Source organism: Ostrinia nubilalis, chromosome 16 (assembly GCF_963855985.1).
Source record: "Ostrinia nubilalis chromosome 16, ilOstNubi1.1, whole genome shotgun sequence".
Lineage (NCBI taxonomy): Eukaryota > Metazoa > Arthropoda > Insecta > Lepidoptera > Crambidae > Ostrinia > Ostrinia nubilalis.
Window position 1 is genome coordinate 8257931 of NC_087103.1, and position 13711 is coordinate 8271641.

General features: G+C 38.5%; 1 protein-coding gene across 2 annotated transcripts in view; it reads right to left on the reverse strand.

The window, feature by feature from the left end:
* Positions 1-4216: 4216 nt before the first annotated feature.
* Positions 4217-13711, reverse strand: part of LOC135079335 (serine/arginine repetitive matrix protein 1) — a 233027-nt gene continuing 223532 nt past the window's right edge. For both annotated transcript variants that reach the window (XM_063973967.1, XM_063973968.1), the window contains 5 exons: positions 12914-13340; positions 7912-9966; positions 7235-7379; positions 7028-7147; positions 4217-6922 (listed from right to left, as the gene is read on the reverse strand). In XM_063973967.1, coding sequence (XP_063830037.1) covers positions 6736-6922; positions 7028-7147; positions 7235-7379; positions 7912-9966; positions 12914-13340 — 2934 coding nt within the window. In that variant the 3' untranslated portion in view covers positions 4217-6735. The remainder of the gene's footprint in view (positions 6923-7027; positions 7148-7234; positions 7380-7911; positions 9967-12913; positions 13341-13711) is intronic.

Below are 13711 nucleotides of genomic sequence, written 5' to 3' on the forward strand. Positions count from 1 at the left end.
AAAAATACACAATGAATGGAAAAACACAGTTCAATAATGCACGAATGAAATGCTTCGGTAAAAACTGATAATAATCGTTAACTCGCGTGACCGAATATTTTTCGAAGGACTATAATCGTAACTAGTAGGTAACTGCAGTCTTGCATCGTAAAGAGTATTTTTGTCGAGGGTAATAATTTGCTGTAATAACCAATATCCGCCTGTTTTTAATCTCAAGACTACCTGGTTCAGACCCATAGGTCCCGGGTTCGATTCCCAGTGGGGGCTAACATTTTCTGCTCAATTTGGTTGGTGGCAGGTAGGGCTTCAATCCGGCTGGCTAGCAACCACCATTTTACCTGAGTCTGTTGGAGGTAGGATAGCCTCGACGGTTGATGATTTCGGATGAAGGTAACTTCCACCTTCGGCCTCATCGTCACTTTTCCATCAGCTGTAAATCCTGGCTACACAGGACTTACAGCTGCAGCGGTGGGAACGAGAGGTGGGAATAGTCCCGTTTCAATCAGATGAGATGCAATTAATTGGCTTGCAGTTTGGAGCTTGCAGTTTCCTCGTTGTGGATGAAAAAAAGTATTAAGATTTTTACTCACAGTCACACTGGGTAATATTCTTTACTACTATTTTATTAATTTATTCGCTGCTTTCTTCCCAATTTAATTTCAAACACCTTTTCCTATCTCTTTGTTTAAAACAAACTAATTTAAGCAGTTATTTTATTGTAGATTGCCAAAACTCAATTTTAAAGTCGACGTTATTGTGCACAGCTAAGAACTACAATTTCCTTTCTCCCAACGATCCTACTAAATACTTATTCTCGTCACGTATCTCAAATTCGACGTAATAGGAAATCACAAGACGTCTGAAACTTCTAATCCTATGGCTGGCTAATCGATTATTGCTTAAGTAAGTATTAAGAACTCAACAAAGATTAATACCGAGGGAGTGTAAGCCGATAGACGGAGAACTTTGGTTTCAACAGCCAAACTTTAGTGAAACATTACCCAGATGTTCTTACCTGTTAACTAAGCACTTGATTGGGCTATTTTTAGAAGATACTATTGAGTAAGTGAGTGTGCACAGTTTTCTTATAAAACAATAGAGGAGTACAGACATAAAAACCATTATTTATCGTTACATTTAAAAAAATCTATAGTTATTATTTCAAATTAGAAATGTTCGAATTTAGATTTCTGGATGGATATTTTTTTAAATCGTATGTGCCTACTGGACAGTAACAATAATTAATATCAAAATCAATCCTATAGAGTTAGTTAAGAACTAACAGTACTCAATTCTGAATTGCATTATACAGTTATCAATTTAAACTACAGTCATTCAACGCTAGCATTCGCTGTGTACAGTCGACATCGCATCATACTTAGCATTTCTATTGAAAAACCACTCTTATTGCAACGATATAAGTTACAAGTTTATCTTGATGTGCTGTCCACTGTACAAACCCAAAGTTATCCGACAAACGTTTGTCTACGGGACTATGTTTGTCCGGTTGTGCAAATGTACGCCGTTCTTAATAAGGGAGATTGTGAAGGAAAACACAGGGTGGCTCACTAGACACCATTTTCATGAAGTAACAGCCATCAAACAATATTGTTATTGCAAAATAGTACTTATTACAACCGAATAAAATGCTGTTTAGTCTGATGTGCCGTTGTCTCTACCACTTTGTACTAGGTACAAGAATAACGATCTCATAAAAAATATGGTCTAACAACAATCATGATTTATCAAGAGTTAAGAAAAAAATCTCAATTCCGTATTACCACAGGTAGTTATTAATATAAAAGTGACCAAATCACTGATAAACACCAAAACAGTATTCAGTATTGTACCTATAATCAGACTCTACCAATTACATCAAATCTTAATCTATGCTTAAGTTTGGATCAAGTTTTGAGATTAGTTTTATTATAAGGGTCGAATTTCACTGAAATCGCCTTCGTGGTTTGAATTTCAGGACCAAATAATGTGACGGGACAAGAAAATCAAGCAACGGAGAGTAAATTGAATTGTTTGTTATGTAAATTAATGTTATTTGTTGAATTATTAATAACTGATGCTGTGAATAATGGAGCTGATGCCGTAATAAAGTCATTCAACGTTAATTGACTTTGCATTGTTTTAATTGACTGTAGGGTTTAACAGGGTTTAAAGCTTAAAAATTTAAATCATTGTCATTGTTGCTAATCGTTATTGTAATAATTATTATGTTTATTAATAAGACAAAATAAATTAATGTTTCTCTGTAAGTTATTACATCGTGAATATTTTTATTATTATCTTCACTTTAACTTCAATTATAACTCTAACCGGTGTCTTTGTATAGAATTTGACAGACTTGACGTTTGTTATAGTTAATTAATTAGTCAGTCATAGTCATAAATGTTTATTACATCATGTTTGCAAAAGAAAACTTTGCTTTTCAATCAATTTTATAGAAACTGTGTTTTGATAATTATGACTGTTAGGACCTGCTTAAACTTAGGGACTTAGGTACCTACATAAACATAAGATTAATCGTAGCAGGCAAAAGCTGGATAAATGAAATAAACATTGAACAATATTTTTTTTTATTTCCCTGCCTCAAGTTGATGCTCACAACTAAGAGATTCCGAAGTAGTCAATAAAGAAGCACAGGCTAATTTTTCAAACGGCCAAATCGTTTGATCACATCAAATTGAGTTAAGTAATTTGTTTGAAATGTTTCATGTTTACGTTCTCGTTAAGTCAAAAGAACTGAGAGTCTGAGATTTGGGGGTAAGTAGGTAATTTCATTCGTTTCAGCCAAATGACGTCCACTGCTGGACAAAGGCCTCCAAGTATTGTATAAATAAGGAGATCAAGAATTTAAACATAAACTTATAACATCTTAAAATCTTCTAACGCCCGTATTCACAAACGATGCTTGCTTAAGTGAAGCAGCAATAGAGCTCTGTGATTGGTTCGTGTGTCACCCTGTGCGTCCACGCGCACTGTGAGACCTCATAGTAATGTTCGAGAATACGGGCGTAAGTCCTGTAAGCCATTGAAAGGGTATTTCTAGACAGCTCTATTCTCGAGTGCATTAGTTCAACTGGGTTTAAGTCTTATAGTCCATTACCACTAATGTCAGACGGAGCGTTAAACTAACGTTGCACTTAAAGTTTATTTCCAAGCTGAATCTGACCTTAAAAATGTATAAAATAAACCGACATGTTTTCTCTTGAAATAAATGAAAATTATGTTACTAAGTATATTTTATACAAAGACCGTATTTACTTCTAATGTACTCGACCGTAAAATATTATAAAACTATAACAACACATTTTATCAAGTTGTAAAAAAAACATTATAACCTACCCAAATGCCAATAACCCAAAAAATTCAAAGAATAAAAACCTAAATTCGAAATAGTGACTCCCTCTGCAGGGTAAATACCGAACTATTAAAATTTTCACGTTCGCAGCGCCATCTGAATATTTTAACCATTACTTTTATTCACGCACGGTTATCTGCTAACGCCAGCAACACAAAATGCTTCGGAAAAACGTGATGTCTACTCCAACTTAAAGATGTCGTGATCAACGAGGAGGTTGTAGTACACCGTCAACGACACAGAAGGCGCTAAATTTAAAAAGTGAAATCCGTCCGTATTCCCAACCAGTGTGGTAACATCCACAGAGCATGGAATCGTCGCGCGCCGAGCGGGCGGCGCGTGATGATTCCATGCTTAGACCTCTGGGTAACAAACATCACATAAAAACGAGGTCAAAAGTTTTAACAACTTAACTTGGCAATATAGAAAAGCCTATTCTTATCGTAGTTATTCATCAGCAGGTCATTCAGTTTCCACTGCAAGAGCACGACCTTCTATTGTACCAGAAACAAAGGGCGGATTTAGACTACACTAACCCACTCTGGTCTTTTCTTTTTTTTTAAGTTTAAGTATTAGCAATTTGTATTGCACAAATTACTATTAGTCCCGTTAGCCCCTCGTGTATGCTAAATATTATGCTTGTGTTACACCACAATAGTCGAGCGCGGTGGGATGGGAACCCGCGTTCTTCATTTGTTATGTTATCTGCTTTACTATTAAATAAATATAAAATGCTAATTGTAAAATAGCAAGTGACTCTACTAAGTATCTAATTAGTTAAATTACTTCTAAATAACAGTTATTTTACTGATGTGTTTTGGGGGTTTTAAGAAATAAAATAGATTTTATTATTTTTATGGAATTTATTTTGTCATCAATTTCAAACTACACCTTCAAATTACAATTGATTATAACTACTATAAGCTATAATTTTTACCTAACACCCAACCTGGACCTACGTCTTTTGAAAAAATTTTGACACGTTTCAAAAACTTCCAATATAAGTAATTTTCTTCCCAGTATCGATATCCTACGTTCCTTTACGGGCTTACTACATACATTACTGCTTAAGACTTCAAAACATGAAACTAGTCTCTTGGAGAATCAGCAATCGAATTGATATAAACCTTAGAGTCGCGACTTGGCATAACGACAGGCAGTACTTACATAGTTTTTCAGCGATTTTTCTAATTCATGTTTCAAAGTCTTTACGATTACATTACATTACTATGTATTAAAATATATTAAAATTAGTTGCTCGCTTGCTTAAGCTGCTTTGCGGTGGTTTAGTATATTACGTACATAAAAACTCCTCACATACATCAAAATTCGCTTGTTCTCATACACATCTACAGATTAAATATTACTACTGATCCTAAATTATTCACGTAACAAAATAAATCTGTTAAAATTAGTTTGTAAGTCTCAATCAACGTAGGTATTAATTTTAAAATCAGGTACAAATTAACACAAATTAAGTCTAAGGTAACTGAATCAACCGGAGGAAGATTGCTTGAGATCGCGTTTCTTTTACAACTTATTAGTAAGTAATATCTGAAGAGCAGTTCTTCGTGACGCGTTGTGGAACAAAATGTTGCAGCAACATAATCACTGTTATTTAGCAACAAGATGATTGACAGACAACGTCGCACCACAACGCGTCGTCTCAGCTTACATACGAACGAATAAAGCAACATCTCAATAAATACAAAACTTAATGTTTAACACAACATTTTTGGCTTTTATACAGAAAAAAAATCACAGAACACAATTCTCAACACGGCTCACTTGATTTGACGTTCGTTGTAACATATGATAAATATAATCGAAACCAAGTAGCATGTGACAAACTAATCTAGAATTTATAAATAGCAAGGGCCCCAATATTACCATTACAAAACTACTTAATCCTATTTAACAAAAAATATATAAATAAGTCAATGTGATTGTTACTTAACACGTGCAATCTTTTTAGTTCTATCAATCAATATTATTATACCATGTGCAATTATACTGGGGTTACATCGTCACTTCGTAGAGTCGACAGCACATCAACCTTCCACAAAATGGCGAATTTCCCCAATGGATTTTCGACTTATGTCTTTATTCATTTGATTTCAAAATTACTTGAAAAAATTCGTCAACTTCTAACAGGTTGATCTGCTGAACTGTACACCAATCTTAGTATGAAAGCTAATCTACTTAAAATCCATTAAAATTGGCCAATGTTTGTTTGGACTTTGGAATACACTATTTTATTACGTAATCTAAAAACTATGGTTCGATAAAAATAGCTAGTATTTATAGTCAAATACAGTTAAGTTTGGATCACGCACTATTTTATATGTGAATGAAACCGCGAATCGCTGTAAATGTTCCTCGACTATAAATACGAAGCAAACTGTTATATGCGTACAAATTTGTACTAAAATCGATATACTTTTCGTGACTGCCCGGCCTCAGGGATGAGTCACTAGGTATTTTGATCGCTACAATTACATACTTTATGTATTTCGTGCCAAGGTTCTATTTATCGTGGCGCTGTCACGTTATATTATTGTAAATAATGTAATACGAATCAGTTGACTGCCTTTGTAATTTCATACGAGCTTGCTGTCATTGTTTTGGATGTACGCAAACATAACGTAAGTTAATAGTAATCTTATCAATAACACACATTCTTTGACGTTATTTACTACGCAGAGGTTGCACCTCTCTCACCTGTTAGGCCTTATATGGATAAACATACATAAATACAATTGCAAATGATTAAGTATGTAATTAAGTAAATAATGATTCATATAACATATGCATACGACGCTACACTGTAGAATATAATGCAATTATCGTTATTACTGGATTATCAATGCTTACGTCATTCGACTCGGTACACTTTAATAAACACTAATTATACGTTATCTTATTGATACCATTGATAAATAATGAGTAATACAAAGCGTAAGTACTAAACAGAAGTAACTATACCGATATAGTATATACGATAAGTGAAATAAATAATGATTATATGCGAATAAATTATACGTTACTTATTACAGGTTGCTGCGGTGTTCAGACTAGCATAGTATTCTTGTTGCTGTGTAGACTTGCTAAATGTACAAGAAGCATTCCCGCTTAGCTTACTCTTAGCTAAGCGTTAACTAACTCTTTGGTATTATTCACTGGGTCATCTAAAACTATACATCTCCCGCTCCATGAGCAATCGAAAAGCTAAGGGCGCAAACTATAATGCTCTTTTATCCGATTGCTTTCATCAGCGAAACAGAACTTCAAACTGGCCAGATCAACTGGTGTCTTCACTCCTTGAATTGATAATAAAATTCCAATTCACTGTCATGGAGTATTCAGAGTAGAACCGCTGGTAACGGAGTGGACAGAGCCATGTGCTCTGCTCCTCGCACTGGAAGTCTTTGCGCAGTAACGTAGTGCTTCATCAGAGCAGGAACTGTAGGGAACGCTGTCGCAGCACCTCCTAAAGTGTACCCCTCCGTTCCACGGCAAATACGCATGTGCATAAAACCACGCGTTGACCTGGAAAAGACAAGACATCATAAGTACAAGTGACACCTCGAGAATGGAAAGCAATAAACTTTCGCTTGAATTCCACAAGTGTTCGCTAAGTGAGGTTCAACTTACTTCAAGCTGAGTGAGTAGTCGTGTTTCGCAGATTCGCTGTTCCGGACCAAGAATGCGCCTTCGTCAGCATCCCGAAGTAGACTCTCAGCTTCAATACGCGTTAAAGTACCATGATACCACCTGCAAAAATTGAGATGAAACATTAGAAATTTGACTCAAAATAAAAAGTCTATTAAAACTATTTTTGTTTGCAAAATCGATTCTTACCCCTGTCGGTCGAGTGGGAGAGAAGCATCAACCAAATCCCGCGGCGGAGCAATAGGACCCAAATTCAAATGCAATCCTTTAGAACCGCTCGAACCGCCGCTGCCACTCTCAAAGTTCAACGTGAGTTTTGCTCGATGCTTGTTACCTGAAATTACGAACACATCCATTAGTCAACGTCGCAAACAAAACCGAACATGATTAGGGTCGGCACTTGTCAAACTTCTTATCGTGAAACGTGAAGTTAATTGAGAGGTTACGAAAACGAGCGACTTAAATGCCACATCTCATTTTGAGTGAAACACGCGATCTTCCGTGGTTGCGAACTCTTAAACTCAAGTGAACGGATACAAATTGCTCGCAACATGTACAGGAAAAACTTCCCTCAAAAGGCACTCAAGCAAATTAAATATTGGGAGGGCGTCGGACCAGAGAATTTCGTGTGGAGCAATCTGGAGTCATACGTCTTAATCGGCATAATGTGGTCGAGATCGCTTCGAATTAGGATGAATCTAAGATTTACGTAAACTGACAGGCCCTTCTGTAGTACCTTCCAAGATTGACACGAAAATGATTGTGACATGTAATCGAATTACAAAAAAAAACTTGGGAAACTCTACTGTTAGCTTCATCTTGTAAAAATCAAAGAAATAAAACTGTGTCTAAAGAAATAAACTGACCTTGATTTAAATCCTGGACGCTCTGGCTAGAAGAAGCGTTGGATATGGCTCCTCCAAAATCATTATTTAATTGCAATGATTGGCCGCGCAGTTTTCGGCGTAGCTTCGGCATATCAAATGGCAAGGATCGTAGGTCGGCTTCGGCTTCGGCTCGTCGCCTTCTCAGTTTAGGCATGTCGAATGGAAGGTCAGAAATATCCAGATCTTCATCTTTACGTTCTTCCTCAGTGTTACTATTCTTGAAATTGATAAATGCATTTCGTGAATCGACTCCTTCTCTAGAATGAATCGAAATACCACTATCGGAGCCTTGAATTTCTGCATCGCCTGTCGTGGAATGTCTGAATGTAAGATTCAATAAATTCCTGTTTTGTAATGCCCGGCGTTTTGGCTTCGCTACAATTTCAACAGTAGTTTGTATTGTTGTGTTTCCAGTCTCGGCGTCCTCCGGAGATACTTTTTGAGAGTTATTATTTTTGTTGTTATCGGATGTTTCGGAAGCAGGTTCTTGAGATGACTTATCAGATATAGGGCTTAATATGTGAAGTTTATTTGGATGGTGCCCAAACCCCGACAGTTGCATGTGATGAGATTTAGTGAACGGCACGTTTCCCGAGTCCGAGCTGTGGGAACTCAGAGAAGAAGAGTGACGACTCTCTGAGCTACTGCTGCTGCGATCTCCTTCACTATTGCTACTTCGGAGTGATTCCATACTTCCTCCACTACTGCTTGTAGCCATACTCTCTGTACTTGAATATTTACGACGCGGACGGGCTACTCCAGGCCTTCCCTTAAACTCCATTATAGGGCCGACCCCCTTTGGCCCCGAATATCGATTCAGTTCAGGTGTGTCTGAATCGGAAGTGGGTCGGCCCTTAATCTCTAAAAAAATACCGTCTTTTGATTGCCTCTCCTCCTCACCATCTCGGGACTCGCGACTGGAATCCCTCAGTCTCTGGCCGATATTCAGCTCAGTTGATGCTGAACCTTTGACGTCAGCCATACTTGCGTCACTACTTGTAGGAGTTTCCCGAGCCCTCAGTGACTTCACGGGTAACCTTAAGTCTTTAAGACGAGGATGCGCTGGTTGAGATTGGGGCAGATTCGGGGCGCTTTTTATACTGTTCATGGCTGACCCGTCTTTTTGAAATTTTGCGGGTAGAGGAGCAGTTGACGGTGGTGAGGGAGTATAACCTCTGAGGGGAAGTTGAGAAGTTGACGCAGTTCGCTCTTCTTCTTCAATGTGTACCTTTTCCAGTTCTTCCGACAGAGCACAAGCAGTCTCATTTTCCCTCTTTTGACGGATTGTTGGAATCTTAGAGCGTCGTACGCTATCAGTTTTCATGGTCACCTTGCGGCGGCCTTTATAATCTGGTTCACTGCGTTCGACGGCTTCGAAAGCCGAGGACGCGGATGAAATAACCTTGCGGTCCTCAGCTTGTAAAAGGGCTGGATGGTTGCTGACACGATCAAAGTCGTCCAAGTCATCGTCGGAGCGGGCGATTTTGCAGTCAAAGGCCGTCTCATATATCTGGCGAGAGGTCATCTCTTGCGGCCAGCGAGGCAGCGGCGCCGGCACGTAAAAGACGCTACGAGAAGAACGATGCTCCTCTACATCTTCGGGCGCGGCGCACGCGCAGCCGGCCGCGTCGCGCCCGCGGCGCCTCGGCGGCATCCACGCGCTCTCCCCGGACGAAGATGACGACCGCTCTAGCTCACGGAAGCCATCTTCGGCTACTGAGAACCGCTTAGGCAGATTTGGTCTTGGAGCAACGTGGGGTGCGTCAAGACTGGCAGACTTCCTGTATCTAGGACCACGCGAGGACGAAGTAGTCGAAGCCGTTGGTGCTGATGGCGCTGGTGGCGGAGGCGCAGTTTTGAATAAATCACCGTAGTAGTAAGGGCTTGGGTTTCTTCGTGGCGCGTTCGCGTATCGTGGGTCTGAGCGACCACTGTCAGGCGAATGTAAAGACGGAGCAGTGGCGAAAGGATCGAATTCACCAAATTCGTCGTCTTCTTCCTCTGATGATGAAGATCTGTCGTCGGATGATGTTTCTAGAACAATAGAAATGCCAAAGTTAAGCAAAATTTAAAAGTGAAAAAGAATCTGAAAAATACACAAAGCTGCCATAAAGAGCCAATACGGTAAACTATGGGGTCGTTAACGAGCTAGACGCAAATTCTCGACTTATCCTCTAACGTCTGAGGTTGTCTCGAGCGTCTCAAGTAGCGTCATTTAAATGAGCATCCGGCTTTTGCCTTTATATGTCTTTGAAAATCCGATTGTTGAGAAAAATGTAATCTCTTACAAGCTTTGGGGATAAAAATTTAGATATTTCCACGAAAATGTACCTAATTTTAAATTTGCTTAAGTTGAATTGTGTTCAGTAAGGGACAAAGTTCCTTTAAGCGTGCTTATATCAAGACTTAAGATGAGAGGAAAAGCACCGCGAGTGTGTAAAGCGTTTAGTAAGAGTACGTTTCGTATTTTTGAGTTCATTAGTCCCCTCGTACATGAAGCTAATGTTATTTCAAAGCCGTAGGAACAGCCTAATGAGAATTCCTTGCCTCTCGCAACAAAGGGCTCCTTCTGAATGCATCATGAACATAAAAGTCTGGATTTAAAACTCGCGAAACGAAAGAACTAACGAATCGCAGGACAAGTTTAGTATGGCTTGCCATTTTATAATAAACTTTTTTCAATGTTTTCGCCAAGCCGTGACGTCTTTGTTCATTGTTTTTAATTCCGCATTTTTCTGTCGGCTCATTTAAATGGTTTGCAGCATTGTTTTCAATATAATAGGTCGGGATTACTGTAAGTAGAATATTATTTTCCATGTTTTATTCAAATCTATTATTTTTCATATCGCAATCATTTCTTTTTAATAATATTTAATGACTTCAACTTATCAGGGTGAATTTAATGCTGAAGGGTTGGTATTGTAAAGTCATCACCAATTTCGGCGTCAGCCGTGACATTTGCGAACAAAACGACGTCAAAAAGTGGGCAAATTGTCTATTAGCACTCGGCAGTGGGGTGGCGGAGTAAGTGACGTCATTACGTGTAGTAATTGCTTTTACGCGTGGATGACCAGCGACGCGAAATTTGTTAAATTGCCGCGATTAACGTGTTAAATGTCTTTCAGAAATCGCATTCGGAGGTCACATAATATTAGCAGCTGAGATGACTGATTAAAGTGAAAGGATTTTTAGGCGTTACCAACGGACGGATTTGAGCAATTTATGCAATCACTTTCATTGATATTTGGGACTAGTTCCAGTTTGTGCTTTTAGAAATCTTTTGTAGGTTAAAGTTTCGAGTGCTTTCCATTTATGCTAGTCACTTTAAAGACAAAAAGTATTTGTCATTATCTTATAGATACTTACTAAAAATTATAATCCTACCTAATTTATCATCTTTTTATCTCTCATCGTATAAATGTGTCAGTGAAGTTTTAAATAAAAAGTTGAATCATCTACCTATAGTACTATCACTAGGCTTATTAGCTAGGTAATTTTTTCTGTCTAGACGGATGAACAAGCGACAAAAGGGATGATTAAAACTTGCTATTGTTTTTCCGATACTATAGCGGCTTGCTCTATAAAGACTTCTGATGCAAAAAAGTATTTCGAGTTATGACAAAACCACGGTTTACTAGAATAGGTACTTATTCGGAATTCACGTCAAATAATTACGCGACTTGTTCACGTTTATTTTGAACAACACAATATGAACTTTGATATTGTAACTGTAAGCTGATAATTATAACAAACTAATTATTACAAAAAATTTTTTTTTGTTCTTTCACGTACCTACTATATGTATTCAAATTCAAATTCAAATTCAAATTATTTATTTGCAGAATATGGTACATTAGATGTTACATAATGATCGTTAATATTTAATCAGGGAGTTTTGATATTATCGCTATTTTAATAATAACAATATAAGTAGGCAATTCCATTTACACCCCACGAAGGTATTTAGATTTTTCAAGTTATTTAAAATTTAGTTTGAAATGCGACTTTTAATGTTAAAAAAAAAATAACTAGTGCCAATCCAATTTTTCTAATTTATGTGTTTATTTGGATATCTACAATATTTAATTTTACAATGTGTTAAACGGCATCCTTTAATAAAGTAAACTGACACACTTAACGAACAATCTCACAACTCAAAATCTCAAAAGCTTTCGGCAAACTTCTGCAAGAAATTTGTCACTTTAACAGATCTGGCTAAAACCAGACTTTCAGGATTTCGCTGAGGCTGAACAAAGCTTTAACTAGGCTCCACCGCGATTGTTACCCGCCGAGAAAGGACCCATTGTCTACGAAACTCGAGATGAGCTAGGATATGGTCCTTACAACGAAAAAGCTCACAAGGAAAATGTAGCCGAAATGAAAAAAATACTTGCAACTGTGTCAGAAAGAACAATGAAAAATTTTAAGTTAGTTTCAACTATGTAAAAGTGAAATCAAAGTGAGTTGAAGTTAAAATAAAAACTATTGTTGTTTTTCAACTCAATCACTGTCATGGAACATCATGCGTTCGGAACAATCATTAGGAATTTAATCAGCGTAGAAACGTAATATTTCCAATGCGTGCTATCAGTATCAAATTACTGCATTCATTAGTGAACATTGCCGTAATTCGCCGGAACCATCATGCCAACATAGGTTTTGTTGCGATGCTTTGCTAAACACAATCAGCGCTAACGGAAATAGAATCCAATTACGTTTATGAATGAATGGTCAATGGCTCATTAGTAGGTATTCCGTTCATAAACATTTTGTGGCTTGTTGACGCCAAAAACCACAAAACAAAGTCTAGCTCGGTCCCGCGATGCAACGAACTAGCAGTTAAATGCCTAATAAATATGACATCATGACTAAACCCGTCAACATAGCTTGCATGTTATCGATTGTTTTGCCTAATAAAAAGCCCTATATTTATTTTAGCAAGCAGCAGCTAAAACTCAAAAATCAAGTATCAATAACTTACCTGATTCGTAATATTGTTGAGATCGGTGTCTGGCCTGTCTCTCGTGTCTCAGTGGCGCTGACGGCGCCGGTTCTGGCGGGGAATCAGCGGATCCTTCTGGAGCGCTCTCGGGACTCCTCCTGGACACGCCAGGCGCTGACAAGTCGAAGTCAGTCCTCCTAGCCGACTCGTAGTCCGCCCTACGTCGCGCGGACTCCGCGTCGAACTCCGCGCGTCTCCCCGAATCGCCGTCGTAGTCGCGACCGTAGTACCGACGCGAGTCGTAGTCGTACGGGCGACGGGACGAGTCAAAGTCGTAGCCGCGGCGGGTGTCGTAGCGCCATTTGGATGTGTCTGGCGAACGGCGCGGCTCGCGGGAGCGGCGGCTGCGCAGTGGGGAACGTCTGGCGGTGTCACGTGGCGTGCAGTATGCTTCTATGAATTCAACCTGAAACAATAACAAACAGACCGTTAATATCTGTTTTCCAATAAAGAATATTGAGACGTAGTTACATAATGATTTGAAGAGAGTTTCGGAATACCAAGTAAAGTAATAACACGCAACGAAGATAATACTGAATATGGATCACTGGCGCCGGAAATCTCATTAAACCGCATAAATCAGTAATGGCAAAACTTTTCTCCATCCGATCGCATACTAAGTGACTATTAGTGGGAAGAAGCCCTTTATCAAGAACGCCGATTATGTGGCGGAGTAAAGAGGTAATAAAATGCAGCGGTCACATATCCGAGGACCAAAACGGCCGGACGGTTAGCCGTTCATCTGAGGGGCGAGATCGTCGTTACAGCGCCCGTTCT